Source organism: Chrysemys picta, chromosome 21 (genome assembly GCF_011386835.1).
Source record: "Chrysemys picta bellii isolate R12L10 chromosome 21, ASM1138683v2, whole genome shotgun sequence".
NCBI classification, from domain to species: Eukaryota; Metazoa; Chordata; order Testudines; family Emydidae; genus Chrysemys; species Chrysemys picta.
Window position 1 is genome coordinate 6,121,102 of NC_088811.1, and position 17,804 is coordinate 6,138,905.

The 17,804-nt window shown below is 42.2% G+C and overlaps 1 protein-coding gene across 2 annotated transcripts in view; it reads right to left on the minus strand.

Moving 5' to 3' along the window:
- GABRD (gamma-aminobutyric acid type A receptor subunit delta) overlaps nt 1-17,804 on the minus strand; it is a 45,944-nt gene that overhangs the window by 15,200 nt on the left and 12,940 nt on the right. For both annotated transcript variants that reach the window (XM_005292949.5, XM_065575239.1), the window contains exon 2: nt 10,884-12,162. In XM_005292949.5, coding sequence (XP_005293006.1) covers nt 10,884-10,966 — 83 coding nt within the window. In that variant the 5' untranslated portion in view covers nt 10,967-12,162. The remainder of the gene's footprint in view (nt 1-10,883; nt 12,163-17,804) is intronic.

Below are 17,804 nucleotides of genomic sequence, written 5' to 3' on the forward strand. Positions count from 1 at the left end.
AGGAGACTAGTTTTATCATCCCTGCTCTTGTGAAAAGCACAATAGGCCCATGCAAACACAAAAAGAAAAGCAAATTTGAGGGGATGCAAACTTATGCGACCTGAAATGGCCGCAAAGCTCTGGTCAAAAGGGTGAACAAGTTGAGAAAAGCAGAGAGGCAGCAAAAAGCAAAGTCCTGAAAGGACTATTCCGAAAACACTCTTTGAATGGAAGTTTCAGATTTCTCCAGAAAAACAGAATCAGCATTTGCTCTCTAGAACTCCACTTTCAGTGCCAGTTGCTGGGAGTTCCCAGGTCAGCTTAAAGTTAATAGGAGTTGCCTGTAAAACTACACACGCACTCAGCTGACAGCATAATCTCTTGAGCTTCTCCTGCTGCTATCAGAAAATTAGTATGAAAACCTGCTTGTTGAAATGGGAAGTATTTGTTGGACTATAAATTAGCAACAAGATCCTATCTACCAGGGTGTGTGGGTAACTCTCAAGTCTCTCAGAGACACATGTAACTGGATGCAAGCACCACATCAGAGCTGTCGGAGCATCGGTGCAGCTGCTTCCACTCAGCTCTGCAATAAGCATGGAGCTTAAAAAAAATATTGCTGATAGCAGAAGAGAAACCTTTTAAAATATTGATGAAAGGCTGCAGATTAATATACCATAAACAGCTCTTGCCTTGGGACTTATATAACTTTCTTGGAACATTTGTGTGACATTGACCCACATAGGCACAAGGGTTTTTTCTCCAAACTGTGTCACTTAAGGGTGTATTCAGCTCAGTATTTACACTTACTGCAAGCATCAGCCACCAGAACAATGTTTCCTCTCACCATGGGCTGAACAGGGAATATTTGATTATCCCAGAGATGACGTTCTTGCCACATGTGAATGGAGTTAATAATGTAAGGAAGCTTTGGGATAACAGCATGTGAATGTAAGCTCTGAGTAACAGAGACATTGCCGTCCTGAATTAATAGAGCTGTCAAGGCATAAAGTGACCTTGAAGACGCATGGGGACAGTTATTGCCCAACAATGAAATTTCATTAGCTCATAATTTCATTACCTCATAAGGTTAGGGATGCTTGTTTAAATGCATTTATAATATTCTCTTGACACACTGACTCACCTAGCTAGCTACAGCATCTATCTAAGTATCTCAGAGGACTTGCTGGCCCAGATCCTCAGCTGGGGTAAATTGGCATAGCCTGACTTCAACGGAGGCTATGATGATTTATTCCAACTATATTTTTTTTCTATTTGCTGGGTCTTGTTCACCTGTGCAGCCAGCTCATTTATCTCTATCTATTATCTTTTATATTTCTTAGATGCCTATTGCCTTGATATCGAAATGCCAACATTTACTTAAGTGAAGTTACCCTTTCACTCACTCACCTGCCAAGACCTAAAATCAAGGTTCTGCATTTCTCCTGCTGCAGCTGAGGGTGAATATTGCAGCTCAGTGACATTTTTATTTATTTTCTTTTGCATTCCCTGACCTGTTTTGAGTATCACTGGTGCTATCAGTCCGTCCAGGGGACATATGACATCCAGAAATATGGTCTTGGCAGATTAGTGAAGAAGGGAATAGTTTTCAAATATTTTGTTTCTAAATGTTTCACTCTTATTTATGTATTTATTTATTTTGGTAATTTGTAAGTCTTGGCCTGAGACATAGGCATGAAATCCAGGTCATTAAAGATTCCATGCACTTTTTTAGGGATAGATTTGTCATCCGGTCTTGTGTTTTTCACAGGGTTAGCTTTAGAGGTGGCTGCACTCTGGTGGAGGGTGAAGAGATTCCTGCATACATCCCTTGCTTATCTCATGTACTTGTCTTTGGGGCCTGATCCATAAGGAAGTCAGAATCTGCACTTCAGGTTTTTGGGTGTACAACACTTTGCAATCATTAGCTGCAAGATGTTATAAAAATCCAAAGTCCTATGTCTACTATTGCGTAATGAATCTGAAACATTTAAGAAAACAGATTTTGCAGCTCCATTTTCACACCAAAATGTGTTACGTGGCTGCCTGGAGAACTTAGCCCCAGATGACTGACTCATCATCAGTCATTTGCTATAACAGAAATAAAGTCATTGTAAAAGAACTGTCAGGAGCATCATATCTTTTGACAAATAAGATCACCTCATTTTCCCTTGACATTTATTTTCCATAAAAGCCTCAGCATTTACAGCATGCCACAGAGTGGGAGGGTATTATCCTGTGTCGATGTTCTATGGTAGTGGCATTAACATGAATAAGAGAGCTAAAAGGACAATCTCAGGTTAAAAAGGATGGGCCACATATGCAATGCATTTTAAGCAGATTGCAATACATGGGGAATTTTACTTAAAAATCCACAGCACAATATACCACAAAATTAAAAAGGAATCTTGGTCCTATTATTAATAAAGCCTGAGGGTCAGATCCTCACCTGGTATAGGTTAGTGTAACTAATGGGTGTAGCACTGAAGTCAATGGAGCTATGTCCACTTACACCAGATCGGATATCAAAGTATTACAACTCAGAGAACTGTTAAGAGCCAATTTGCTTTTATACAACTTGTTTCCTTTTTGAATTTCATTTGACTGGGCAATGAAAATTAGACTTGTCAATTTCACTTATTTTCTAGTCACTTTCTATTTCTCAGGCACTAGCACAGTGTTGGCTGCTTGGATTACCAACACTGGCAGAGAATATGTAAATCCAAACAAACAAAAACTGATTTAATTTTAAAACATTAACAATTAGGTTATTGAAAACTGTCTATTCATATTAGATTTTTCTATGAAAAACCTTAATTTTGGTCCTAATCTACATGGTGGTAACCTCTATAACTAATCATACTGTCCAAACGACACTAGATTTTTCATTTGGATTGTGTGGAACATGGAGGATCAAGGAAAAGAATATAGGAGTTAGGAATAATGCAGCAGAGTCTTTGTGCCGGAGTGAACAGGGCTGTAGGCCAAGAGCTAAATTCAGCCATGGTGTAAGTAGGCACAATTTCCACTCCTGTCAACAGGAATTATACTCATTCACTCCAGGGCTAAATTTGGCCCCAAATCTTCTAGTCCTCAGAAGTCTCCATAATAGCCATTCCCCACCAACATCCAAGTAGGGTATTGTACACAGAATCAGAGAAATGTAGGACTGGAAGGATAAGTCATCCAGTCCAGACCGCTGTACTAGACATATCACTTTTATTTGTTTTAACCTAATCTAATGAAAAATACTAGGGACTCTTTACTATTTGACTGGATGGAAAACATGGTGAAATTCATATCTGGAGTGACATTCATGCAAGTTCGGAGAACCCACATAAACCCTCCTCCGCACCACACTACAGCCTGCCACGAGAGTGGGGAGGGAGAGGGGGTGATAGAGATGGCCTGCCAGCAGCGTGGTGTGTGGGATACCTCCATAGCCCCACCCCTGTGGCCTTTCCTACACAGGACCCAGTTTCCTAAGGCTGTGTGCAAGAGCAGAGAAGTCCATTCACCCATGATGAGCCATGGGGATTATCTGAGGCCTGAGATGTTATTCATGAATTTTACCTGGAAACATGAGGACTGGCATGGAAATGCAAGCTGAAGAGGATTTGCATTTTATAATCCAAGTAATAAAGATGGGAAGAAATGAAACCACCTTCAGCTGATTCAGCAACTTCATTTCTTGACCTAAGCTTTTGTACAGTGTGCTTTGGGATGAAAGGCACCATATAAAAGTAAGCTATTAATTCCTAAAACTCTAGAGGCTTACACCAGCACACAATAAAAAAAAGAGGTTATCTTTACCCTGCGCCAAGTCAGAGTGGGTGCCATGCTGACAGGAGGGCAACAAGCTCCTGGATCATTTCTCTGGAAAGTTTTCTGCAAGGTGCAGTTCAGGAGAGGGTTTTTTAACCCTTGTCTGCACTCTCTCTTTCAGGGCAGTGACTTGCATCACCACAAATGTGGCGTTTAGCCCTGGCTTGAACACCAAGTGAAGGAAATGTGATCTAAATGAAATTACTATCAAATGTGTGCACAACTGGTTGAAAAAATGTACTCGTAGTATTATCTGTCAAAACAGGAAAAGGTCTCTAGGGGGGTTTTGTGGGGGTCAGTCCTGGGTCCGGTACTATTCAACACTTTCATTAATGACTTGGATAATAATGTGGAGACAGCATGCTTATAACATTTGTGGATGACGCCAAGCTGGAAAGGGTTGCTAGCACTTTGCGGGACAGGATTAGAATTCAACATGACTTTCACAAATTGAGAACTGGTCTGAAATCAATATGATGAAATACAATAAAAATAAGTGTGAAGTACTACACTTGGGAAGAAAAAAATTAAATGTTATAGTGGATCACAAATTGAATATGCACCAACAACGTGGTGAAGTTGAGAAAATAATTCTGGGGTGTATGAACAGCAGTGTCCTATGTAAGACATGGGAGGCAATTGTTCCACTCTACTCAGCAACGATGAGGCCTCAGCTGGAGTATTGTTTCCAGTTTTGGGTGACACACTTTAAGACGTGTGGTCAGTCCTGGGGCTGGTTTTGTTCAACATCTTCATTAATGATCTGGATGATGGGATGGATTGCATCCTCAGCAAGTTTGCGGATTACACTAAATTGGGGGGAGGTAGATATGCTGGAGGGTAGGGATAGGGTCCAGAGTTACCTAGACAAATTGGAGGATTGGGCCAAAAGAAATCTGATGAGGTTCAACAAGGACAGTGCAGAGTCCTACACTTAGGACGGAAGAATCCCATGCACTGCTACAGGCTGGGAACTGACTGGTTAAGCAGAAGTTCTGCAGAAAAGGACCTGGGAATTACAGTGAACGAGAAGCTGGATATGAGTCAACAGTGTGCCCTTGTTGCCAAGAAGGCTAATGGCATATTGGGCTGCATTAGTAGGAGCATTGCCAGCAGATCGAGGAAAGTGATTATTCCCCTCTATATGGCACTAGTGAGGCCACACCTGGAGTATTGAGTCCAGTTTTGGGCCCCCCCCCCAGTTCTGTCCACTACAGAAGGGATGTGGACAAATTGGGGAGAGGGCAACAAAATTAGTAGGGGGCTGGGGTACCTGGCTTATGAGGAGAGGCTGAAGGAACTGGGCTTATTTAGTCCGCAAAAGAGAAGAGTGGCGGGGATTTGATATCAGCCTTCAACTACCTGAAGGAGGGTTCCAAAGAGGATGGATCTAGGCTGTTCTCAGTGGTGGCAGATAACAGAACAGGGACCAATGTTCTCAAGGTGCAGTGGGGGAAGTCTAGGTTGAATATTAGAAAAACTATTTCACTAGGAGGGTGGTGAAGCACTGGAATGTGTTACCTAGGGAGGTGGTAGACTCTCCATCCTTAAAGATTTTTAAAGATTGACAAAGTCCTGGCTGGGATGATTTAGTTGGGGTTGGTCCTGCTTTGAGCATGGGGTTGGACTAGATGACTTCCTGAGATCTCTTCCAACCCTAATCTTCTATGATTCTAAGAAAGTTGAGGACAAACTTGAGTTGAAAAAGTCCAGAGGAGAGCAACAAAAATGATAAAAGGTTTAGAAAACCTGACCTATGAGGAAGAGTTTAAAAAAAAAAACTGGGCATGTTTTAATTTTGAGAAAACAAGAAGGAGGGGGAACCTGATAACAGTCTTCAAATATATTAAGGGCTGTTATAAAGAGGATGGTGCTCAATTGTTCTCCATGTCCACTGAAGGTAGGACTAGAAATAATGGGCTTAATGTGCAGCAAGGGAGATTTAAGTTAGACATTAGGAAAAACTTTCCAACTGTAAGGGCAGTTAAGCTCTGGAATAGGTTTCCAAGGGAAGTTGTGGAATCCCCATCATTGGCGAGTTTTAAGAACAGGTTAGTTAAACACTTGTCAGGGAGTCTAGTTTACTTGGTCCTGCATTAATGCAGTGGGCTGGACTAGATGACCTCTTGCGGTCCCTTCTAGACCTACATTTCTCTGATGTTTTGATCTATGCAATTGGTAGCTCACCATGGAAAAGAGCCTCATTTTTCTTTCTTTCTTGAAAAATAAATAAATAAATCTAGTTTTCCTGTCTAGTAGAAAAAGTTGATGTTTATGGTTATTATACAACTTGGGAAAACTACAAAGCCCCTCAAATAAATATTCCCAAGAAATGCAGCTCTCCTAGGGGTATAAACACAGCCAACAGTGGGGATGTGGGTAACATACCCTGTTTCCCCGAAAATAAGACAGTGTCTTATATTAATTTTTGCTCCCAAAGATGCGCTAGGTCTTATTTTCAGGGGATGTCTTATTTTTCAATGAAGAAGAATACGGTACACATTTTTTTGCCTTATTATCGGGGAGGTCTTATTATCGGGGGGATGCCTTATATTACAACGAGAGGCAAAACTGTAAGTAGGCCTTATTTTCGGAGGATGTCTTATTTTCGGGGAAACAGGGTATACACCTAATTCAGATGATGTGTCTCTCCAACCAGCTGCAAAATAAATGCATTTTCACTAATGCAGCATGGTTTATCAACTGGGATATTGCCCGCTTCTTACTATCTCCTGGGACACTCCTTGAACGTATTGAGTCAAAATTCCCTGATATCAGTGAGCAAAAGACTTGGTAAATATTTCACTTAAGCCATGTGGGAATGAATGCACTGTCCAGTGGCTGCTGAACAAGAATAGAGAGAGATAGGAATCTCAGTTACTCTCTCCAACACAAAAAGCCCAAGCACCTTCTGCAAGTCAATGGCCATCAGCAGTGCTGAATTTAGATCAAACTTGTAGATAGGTCACAGTAATCCACACTAGCGACCATGTATTCTCATTTTAAAAGTGCAGTGGGGAAAATTTCTCGCTCCCTGTATCTCTCCTATTTCACCTTTAAGTCACCCAACCAACCTACATTCTACACTGTCTGTGGGCAACTGAGCATCTGCAAATGGATATTTTCACCTGAAAGAATCAGTCTGTTAAATAGCTGACTGTGTGTGGTCCAGAGAACTAGTATGGAGGTAAATTTATTTCATTTCAATATCATTTTCTCTGCCATTTTTTCCTGGAAAAAGGCCTTTAAATATCAGGCAAGGTCAGTGAATGATCTAGCCTGTATCAGGCTCCAGGATTATCCAGAGTAATATGTGTATCCTTTCCATCTGCCATCCTTGACTCTAAGTGAAGCTAACTGTAAATATGTTCCATATTTTGAAATGTAATTGAAAAAGCATTAGGCTTAATTCATGGCAACCTTATGAACATCAAAGTCTTTATTTCCATTTCTCCGTGAGTTTTAAGCTGCATGAAGTAGTCTACTCTTCGCATATATTTCACATTTGCAAGCCTCTCTTCTCATCACTGGGAGTAAAAGGTTGAGAGATGTACAATTCAATAGGATAGTTAATTACATACAAATAGAATTATTTTTTAAACAAGTATAAAAGATTATGTGTCTATTTTTAATTAGAGAATTAAAAGCTATTTCACTGGCGAGTTAGAGAGTCAGGGGCCTTTTAAACCTTTGAGCATGACATCCGCATGACTCCTATTAATAATAATCAGAGTAAGTACTGCACATGAATCTCTCCCACTGTAAGAGAAGACATCTCACTACATTTTCTTTTAATGCACCTCAATTATTATTTATTTGTATTAAGAGAGCGTCTGCAATGCGCCAAGCTCTGTCCAAGCACATAGGAAGCTGCAAACGAATACCAATATTACTAATAAACACAGTGGGGTAACCTCAGCCCTGGTATAAATTGATGCAACTCCACTGACTTCAAGGCTGAATTTGGCTCATTGATTTTTGTCAAACAGCACAAGTAATGGAGACCTCAAATTATACCAGTCTTGAGCATCTTATTTGAGATAGGCAATGTTCAGAAAGTGCCAAGCATGAGCTGGCTATGGGTGTTTCCTTAAAAAACAAAAAAGTGATGATAGTTCTGGTATTTAACTTTAAAGCTGGTCCTTGGGAAGCCTTAACTAATACTGTGGTGTTTAGGATCTTCCAAACAGCACTTTCTTTTTAATAATCTCTTGCTCTACAATCCATGGAATCTGTGGCCAGATAGATGTATTCTTTGGCACCCCTGCAGTCATTATGATCAAGGCATCACATTTAAAAATCAAAATTAAATCAATAAAGAGGAAATGTAGCCACTGATAAAATTTTACATTAAAATTACATTTTAGTGTACGAAACTACTAGTAAAATATATCCTGGCTAAAGCACCTTCTACTATACAAACCTGTGCATCTCTCTGGCACAGAGGGTAGACGGAGAAAAGTATACTCTTCTCCAGGCCCTTACAAGATGAGTTATTGCAGTGGCCAAGGAATATGCATCAGTCCAAGAGACTAGAACAGGACCCTGAGGTGACAATTCGGCAACACTGGTTAGCGCACACAGAATTTACGCGCATTTGCACAGGACTTCAACCTGAGGATTGTGCAGCCTTAGTCACACATTTCTCCATGAAGCTCAGTTTGGATAGTGGGGTTTGGATAAGATTAATGCTAAATATGCATTTTTAAAAATGCTTTAATTGATTTTTAAACCAGAAAATAAGTTAGAATGTCATTGCGTTTTTAAAATAAGGAAAAGGAATCGCATCACCTGTAAAGAGTCTGGTATGTCTAAGTTTGCTGCTTACAGATGCTATAGCACTAAGAATTGTCTTCAGCACTTAGAGCCAGACCCAAAGTCCCCTGAAGTTTATGGAAGGCTATCCATTGATTTTAGTGGACTTTGGATCAGGTCCTATGTGAACTCAATGGAAACCGGTTTCTGCTCGGTTGTAAATAATGATTCAATAACCCAAGGGCAACTTTAGAATACATACATTAAACATTATTTTGGTTAACATTCAATGGTGAAATTCTTCTCCTTGTCCAGCCTTAAAAACCAAGTGGAAACTGGTTTGCAATTTCTGATGCTCAGCTCCAACGTTTCACCAGCCATGTTAACTGTCATTGGTTTCATGGTTCCCACCCAAAATCTCAGGAATGCAGATTTTCATTAGAAAAACTTTGGGCCCAATCCTGCCAACATTTACACATCAGTAATTTTACTCGTTTGTGTAGTTCCATTTAATTTAACTTGAGTAAAATTATTTGCAGGCTGGTTTCCAGGATTATTATTTATTATTTGTATTATTGTCTGGCTAGGGTGCAATACACCAGGTGTCCATTAAGCCTTTTTTCTGTTCAAATACAGCTCACCACTTCATCTGCAATGAGAACCCTGTTCTAAGTGATCTTTCAGAAGACTGCACTGTACTAAACACAGTAGTCTTTGAACTTTTGCTATTGGCAATTTTAGATAAGATAAACCGCTAACATCATTTGAACACAGAATATTAAATCTCAAAAGCTAGCAATTGTATTTTTCTAGCTGTCCCCTTCCTCTGTTACGAAGTATATGTATTTCTAACAAACAATTCATCACTATTGTGTCATTGTAGGAAGAAAGCCAAGTAACTAGGCAATTAATCCAGTAATAAAATAATTTATGTAACAAATTACACATTGTACACATCCAGGCTCTTGCTATGCCTTGAAACAGATCCTGAAGTCACAGGCTAGAGAAGAGTAATTGCTTATTTAAAATAATAATACTTTGCACTTGTACAGCACCTTTCAGCCAAAAATCACAATGTTATCCTAACTGTATAGGTGGGGAAACTGTGGTACTGAAATTATGGGCAGATTCTGACACCCTTATTTACCTAGTGAGTAGCATTTTACTCCTTGAGTGACCCTCTTAAGGCACAGGAATGCCTCAGAAGTAAGGTATTCGTGTAAGTGTATCAACATCTGGCCTTTGGTACCTTGCTCAAGGTCATACAGTCAATCAGAGGCAAAGTCCTGCATAAGACTCAGTTGCCTGACTCCTGTTCTAACCACTGGACTGTCCTGCTTCTCAATAAAATAATAAAACCTCAGCAAATAATCCCAAACACCACAGTAACCATGTTCCTCTGTGCACAATCACCACTTGGCCTTTATTCCCACGGTCTTGAAGCCCCCAAATACAAATAGGCATATCCACTGTTTTTGAGGAGATGGGGAATCCCCTCATTCCCTCCCAGGGCTGCCTGCCTGGAAAAGCTTGGGCATTGCTTTTAGATGCCCTGAACTAGATCTCTCTCTTTTAAAGATTTCCTCCCCCTTCTGCGTTCATTGCATAACCATGGCAAGCTTTCTCCACTTTCAGCCTCCAGATCCGTGGAGAGTATATAAAGAACATCGCCAATTGGATCCGAGCTGGTTGCCTAGCTAACACCTTCGGAGTGAACGCAACTAACAATTGCACAGATTTAGCCCTACACTTTTTTAAAGGGGTTTGCTTTGTTTTTCAAACTTCTCTCTGAGCACTTTCCCAGCCCTCTGCTGCTCTCCCAGGTCCACATGGTGGCTGGAGCCCCAGGCCGTGGGATAAAGCCCCTTAGCTAAAGCTTTGGGCACAACTACAGTACATGCATCTCTGCAGTCTGTTTTTTTGTTACGTCTGGGGAGGCTCTTAGTCACCAGTTAGCCGAGTTTTATGGCCAAACTGCAAGGATTGCTGCTTTTGAAACAGGGACGGGACTATCCCGGGCCTGTGAAATGCCATTAACTTTAGAGATTGCCTCCAATTTAGACCAAGTGCCCTAGAGATAAGCCTTCCCCAGACATCCTGTTAACGGGCTTCCCACTTGATTAACCCGGGACGCTGCTGCTCAGAGGGTGGAATAGTGATAAAAGTAGGGCACCTTGTGACAAACTCTCCAATCGAGACCCACTTTCCCTGCCAGACAGAGATCCGCAGCCCAGGAACTCAGGGCGTCCTTGGCAAAGGGGGATAATGACACATAAGTAAAGACCCTGGAGCACCCCCACACACACACACACCCACGGCCTTACCTGATACACCTGTGCTGCTGGGTGCACAGCAGAACCAAGGACGGCAAAATCCAGGTGAGAAATTCCATTTTAGTCCCAGGCATTAGACAGTGGCAAGCAAAGCCCTGGTTCTCCTGCTGTCCTGGAAGCGCCGAGGCGGCTGCTGTAGTGTTACCATCCCTGCTGTATTAAGTTGAGGCTCAGTTTGAAGCAGTGTTGTTGCTCAGCAGCAGCCCCCACAATCTCTACCGCGCCCGAGAGACATGCAGGCAGGGCGAGATGGGGAGCAGGGTCAGCCCTCCTGGTCTGCCCCCCCCCCCCCCCGGTTCCCTGCCTCATACCAAGGACAGGAGAAGTGGCATGCCAGCTTGACAGCTGCCCCTCTGTGCCATCCCCCCTCGCGGCTGCTTTTCAGAGGATTCTTCCCAGCAGATCTTCCACTGTGCAAAGCTGGTTGCCGAAAATAACCTCTGAAATTACAGATTTGATCATAGCACGCGCAGGAGGAAGCGAACTACAAACGCTCATCAGATCCTAGAAGTGCCCCTGTGCAAAAACCCAAACTAAACACCACGATCGAGTCCAATCTCAGGACACAGGGGGACACGTCCCTGGAGCAGCAACCCGTCCAGGGGCTGCTCGGAGTGAGATGAATGCACGTTTTAGCTGGAAAAAGCGTGGGTAAACTGCAGGAGTTTGTGTGTGTATGTGCAGCACGTTCCCTCCCCCGCACCGCTCCCTGCACAATTCCAGGGGCAAAAGCAGCAAGCGCCTGCCCTCTGCAGCGGGGAGATCGGAGGAGGGAAATGAGCAGGGGGATCAAGCCCCGGCCGGGAACAAGGGGATTTTGCAGTTGCAGGGGCTTTAAACAAGTCACACACGGAAAGCACTAGCAAGAGCATGGGAGGCAGAGCCAGCGTTACACAAACTTCTTCCTCATCTCTGGCAGGGCTAGGGGGCTGCCTCCCTGAGGTGAAACATGTTGGGTTACTACATCCATAGGCATGAAGCGTCTCTAGAAGACTCCGGACCGTGATTGCCCCAGGGCTGAGTTCTCAGATGGCAAGAGCTCTCTAGGGTCACTGAAAGCCACAGTTCAAACTGCTCCTGCAAACTCTCGGGGGCCCCTCTTTGCTATTAAAGGGGGTTGACCCGGTAGAGCAGTATGCTGGGGGGACATTGTCCAAGATGCAGTTGGGAAGTTTGGTCCTCACTGGCTCTCTTCTCAGGGCAAACTCGGATGTCAGGTATGAAAGTCCACGTTTTCTCCGCCGCACCTCTCCTCCGCTGGGCTGTTTGGCTGTCGGAAGAAGAGAAGAAACACTATGGAGGAAACGTTTTAAAGAACATGTATCGTTAAGCACTAGAAGGCAGGAAGGAACAGAATATCCAGATACTTTATTCCGATATTTTTCCAAACCGAAGGATGTACTGGGGAGAAGGTTTTTCTATATTCCTGCTTGTGCCATTCAATACTAATATTTTATATAGAAAGCAAGAGAGGGAAGTAAAACAACAGCCCTGAAGGGATTGAGGAGAATATCTATCCATCCATCCATGCACCCACATATGTGTCTGAAGTGTGTGTATAGATAAGTATTATATATTAAAATGAGCAAGGGAGGACATATGTAGGACTAACGTAGCTTTCGATTTTCTTTCTATTCCCCCCTCCCTCCCTCCCTCCATTTGGATTGTCATTCTCTGCAGCTAATGCATACTGGGAAAGAAAACACCTAAATTTACACTCTAATGCTTAACTGTGTTGCTTTGGCTGCTTTTAAAAAGATCTTGAAAGCTGTTTATGATGGGGGGAGAAATCAAAACATTCTTTAATGTAATCTACAGGGTAAGATTTCGCATCAGTTAATACATCTGGGTATGGAATAAACACAGATTTACATCTTTCAGACGTTCCATTTTTCTATATTTTTCCTTGTCTTATATATGCTTGCCTACCTACCTGCGTTTAGAACTCTTAGATTCTGCTTCTCTCCAAGGCTAGACAGTTACCATCTACTTATTTGACTAGTAAAACAGGCACACAGTTACAATTATATCTCCTAAGAACACACCTGTTACAATATCAAAGAACAGCCAAGGTAAATAAGTTATCTAGTAAAAATGCATACATGTGTGAGAAGATTATTGGCATCATGTTCTCTAAAAGGATAAATGCTGTTATGAACTGTTCTTTTAATAGAAAATTTCCTGTATAAAACCTTAAAATACACAATAGAGAGGAGCCCTCTAAAGGAATCATTGTTGAAAGAATAGAGTTGTGTTTCTTTGTGCACCAATTACACTCAGAACAGCTAACCCCTTTTGGGCACTCTCGACCCAGTTAAAATAAGCTTTGTTGACTGTGGTTGGGCCACTAATGGAAGTACAGCACTTACACACAGGAAATTGTTTACTTGTATCTCTTAATTCTTCTGGCTATTTCTTTTTCCCATTTCTCCTGCCTCCAAAATGCACCACTGTTGAAGCACCTTCATGACTCTGTAGCCAAAACAGGAAGGGCCAGATTAATCCCTGTCATAAACCACTGATCTCTCAATAGCTTCAATGGAGTTGCACCACAGATGTATTTGGCTACATCATTTCAGTGTTCTGGTCTTTTAAACCAAGCTCTAATGCTACAAACTGATCTCTAGGAGTGGACCCTTGCTTATGTTCAGAGCCCATTAATTGCATTTGGGATCTAGATGGGAGTAATGGTCCACTGGCAGAGATCAGAGTACAGGATGAGGGCTTTAAACTGTAGAATGTATCCTGTGTGTTTGCAAGCAGCTTACTAATATCACCCTGCATAAGTAAAATATTTTATGAGTAAGTGCTTTTATCATTAGGATAGGGCAATTAGATTTTGTGCCTGGGATGAAAAATTCTCATGACAAATTTTGCAAGGCTGATTTAGCAGCCAGTGTACGTCTATGCCTTGAAGAAGAAAAGTCCTGATCTAAGTCCCATTCCTGCAAAACTCTAAGCGCGTGCAAAACTTTATTCATGTGAGTAGTTTTAATTGAGTTAATGGGGCCTTGCACTTTGTATAACTATGATTTTGAAGAAGGGCAGATACCAGTTCATACAGACTGCTGTTTAGTCACAGTTCCACACAAATTCTTACTTAGGCAGATGAGATTTTTGAGTATATTTTTCCCCACTCAGCATTAATAATGCCTATTAGAAGTAGGGGAAGCATGGAAACTAGAATAATTATTTATAATACATTTTATTGCTACAATACCCAACACAATATCCTAGGCCCTTTACTGTTAATGACAGATTAAATGACTTAAAAGATAGAAGATTAAAACACATAAAATCAGCATAAAACCACAGTATAAAATAAAAGTAAGCCCCCAAATCTCTCTTATCTAATCCTCTAGAAAATAATTAATGTTTAAGCAGTTTTGTCACCCTACTAAATTGCTACCTCTTCTCAAACTCTGTGGCAGCAAGCACCAACTATTATGATAATATCCATTGCATGGATTTGACCTTGTATGCAGAATTCAGATGGTTCAGAGACTGTATCAGATTAAGATATACTCCACCCAAACTGTGACTTCCAGTTTGGAGTCTCATAGGGCTCCCCTTTCATGGTTACTTGTTACTGTGTATGTAAAGCCACTTGAGAATTGATAGAAGAATTTAGTCTGAAATATTACTAGTATGTTGCTCATACCCAGAGCTACACTTCCATCCCATCAGGTGACTATTCTACTGCCTGATTGAGACTGCAGAATAGATGTGAGCTTGTTGGTTGAAGCTCAGCCCTTGTAAGAGTGATGTATTACATCTGGACACTCTTTGAAGAAACATCTGGATGATCTTGTTTATTTAGTGTCTGCTTTCTCTGAAGCAGGTGAACAGAGTTCACAACTTGGAAGCCATTTTTCACCAAAAGCTGAATGGGGAAAACCCATATTTCAGCAATGTTCATGATTTTTCATCTGTAAATTGCAGCCCTTTCCTGACCATAATGATCCATGCCTTTGTGACTGCTACTGTAAAGTGTGGAGTCTGTGCTCAAATAAAGGAGATGACATAGGAGAAATACATCCAATAATTGTATAAGAAAATCATCATAGACCTCTATGATCTGAAATTTTCAAGAGTATATCTAGAAGAGGTCATGCTGTTTACATTTTTTTAAGTTGCATCTGTATTATCATATACTCCTAATGGATCATTTTCAAAGAATGACAGGTGATTTTACTGCCATCACTCAGGCAGGCATGTCTAATTGTCTGATAACATTTCTAGAGGCAAAAATGCACCACATAGATAATTAGTTTCATTCTCCCACGACTCTACATGAACAGCTAGTGAAAGACTCTGTTGTGGCAAGTCTCCAAATGTCTCTAGATATATAAAATTACACACACTCCTATTTTTATATATGAGGAGATATCAATAACAATCTCACAAGAGGAATATTTAGATCATTTTGGATGGATGCTACACAGGGCTCATCCCTAATTCTGTAGTCAGGTCCCATCAACAATAATTCTGTATTCTATCTACCAGTACTTCAGCTACTATGGATGGTTCCTCCACCCGGAAGATGGGTGAGAAATCTTAAGAAATAAGCAATGTGGCAAGAGCCTGAACAATAGAGGTTTTTTCTCTTTGAAAACAAGTGGTCAGGATATTGAATGATTCCTCACCTAATGAACTCATTTTGGTTTATTCTGCATGATGGAGCTATAAAGCTTATACCAAAATAATCAAGGATTAAATATAAAGGTATCTATCAGCTCTAAGTTGCTGAACTGTTGGCCCCTGCCTTCATTCGGTCAGCCTTGATTTCCTGCCTGTCCACTTCTCCCATACCGTTCTCATGGCCTGGGAAAACTCCTTGACACAATTGTAGTTGTCATGTTATCCTCCTTAAAACCCACCTCTGCTGTGAGGCCTATAAATCACCATGTCTGCCTGGCTTGGTTAGGCAAGTGGGACACTAAAACTTTCATTGTCAAACCCTGTTTATTTTATCTCCCTCTCCCACCATTTGTCCACCTGCGGCATCCTGTCTGACACCTAGACTATAAGCTCTTGGGCAGGGTCTGTCATCTTTGTTGTTTGTCTGTACAGTGCCTTAACACAATGGGGTCCTGATCCTTGACTGGGGTTCTTAGAAGTTACAGTAATAAAATAATTAATAATAAAGATATCTTTTCCCACTGACATTATACATTGGGCTTGTTTCCCTGAAGAATACAACACAATTTCATTTTGTAAAGGATCAAACAAACTTCACCCTTAAACACTGTAGTTATCTTTGAAAAGAGACCTCTGTATTTAAGCTCCAAACTAGTTCCGAGGACCAAACTCATGGTCATGCAGGAAATAGCAAGAGAAAGTTCAATATATAGGAGACTGGCTTGTGAGGTTGAGTGACATTTTCCTGCCGTGGAGTAATTCTCTATGTCCTTATGGCCTGCAGTAACAAAAGAAACTAGTGATGAGGATGACTTCTAGGAAGAAGAATGCAGAAAGTAACTGTCTGTCCCAGAAGAGTGGCAATAGGGTACCGAATCACTCACTTCTAGGTCACCAGCTGGAACTGAACGCAGGCTGGTGAAGTCATTATCAACGAAAGGCTGTTTTGTGACCCATGTGTTGAACCCCACTGTATGCCCCCTTTCTAGCAGCCTCAGCAAAGAGGCCACTGCCAAGGAGTGAATGATTATGGGGAGGGGGGCACACTAGCAGGTGGCAACATGTGGGAAGCTAGTACTGCCACTGCCCATGCTGAACCTGTTGTGTGGATAGCAGACTTCAGTCTTTAGGGCTTCGAATCCTGCACTTTTCTCCAGTCTAAATTAATTAAAAACTTTTCACTGGGGACTGAACAGTGCATTGGGCAAGGCTGTCAAGGAGGAAGGGGGGGGGTACTGCCCCATTACTATTCCCCCAATTCCAGGGGGAATTGCCTAAATGTCAATACAACTGGAGCTATCTTAGCTTTCCTGCAGAGCCCCTCCATGCTGTGGTTATCCTCTATCCCCCTCACCTTTGGGATTCCAAAGGGACTGTGCTACCAGGGAAATAGAAGGGAGCAGGGAGCTCAGGAGCCAGTGTGGAAACCCAGGGATGATCTCTGCACAAATAGCACCACCTCCAGAGAAACTTGGAGGACTGTAATGGAGTCAGCACCCACCTCTCGTGAGCATCCCCCTGGTCGAGTGCGTGTGCCTGCAGTTCCTCACTTTGTGGTAACGGGATTGCAACTGCCTCTCGCAATTGCCCACCCCCACCCCCCGGTCAATGGTTTCTTCAGCAGATCTTTAGTGACTGAGCCCTCCAGTCAAGTCAGACCCACAGTCTGTAGGTAGAACAAAAACCCCTTCTGAGCTATACAGTCTTTACTTTGTCCGGGCCCTGGTATGGGCCGTACTCCCAGGGCTTCCTCCCTGGAGACACTGTCTTCCTGCAGCCTTCCTTGGGCTTGCTCAGTCCCAGCAACCAGCCAGGAGCTCCTTCTTAGCTTCCTCAGTCCCTGCCTGCACTGAGCTGTCCATGGTCCTGCTGTTTTTTCAGCCAGTCAGGAACCCAGTCCTTTCTCTTCTAGCTAAAGGCAGCAACTGCCTGACTCTGGGCTTGTCTACACTTACTAGGGGATCCACGAGTGGCGATCGATGCATCGGCGATCAACTAGTGACGACGCGCTAAATTGACCGCAGATTGCTCTCCCATCGACTCCTGTATTCTACCGGATAGAGAAGAGTAGGGGGGAGTCGATGGGAGAGCATCTCCTGTCGACATCACGTAGCGTGGATCCCACAGTAAATAGATCTAGCTACATTGATTTGAATTACGCTATTCACATAACTCAAATTGTGTAGCTTAGATAGAATTTTCCCTGTAGTGTAGACAAGGCCTCAGCCTCTGCTTTGCTGCTCCTTTTTATATGGCCCTCCTTGCCCCTGA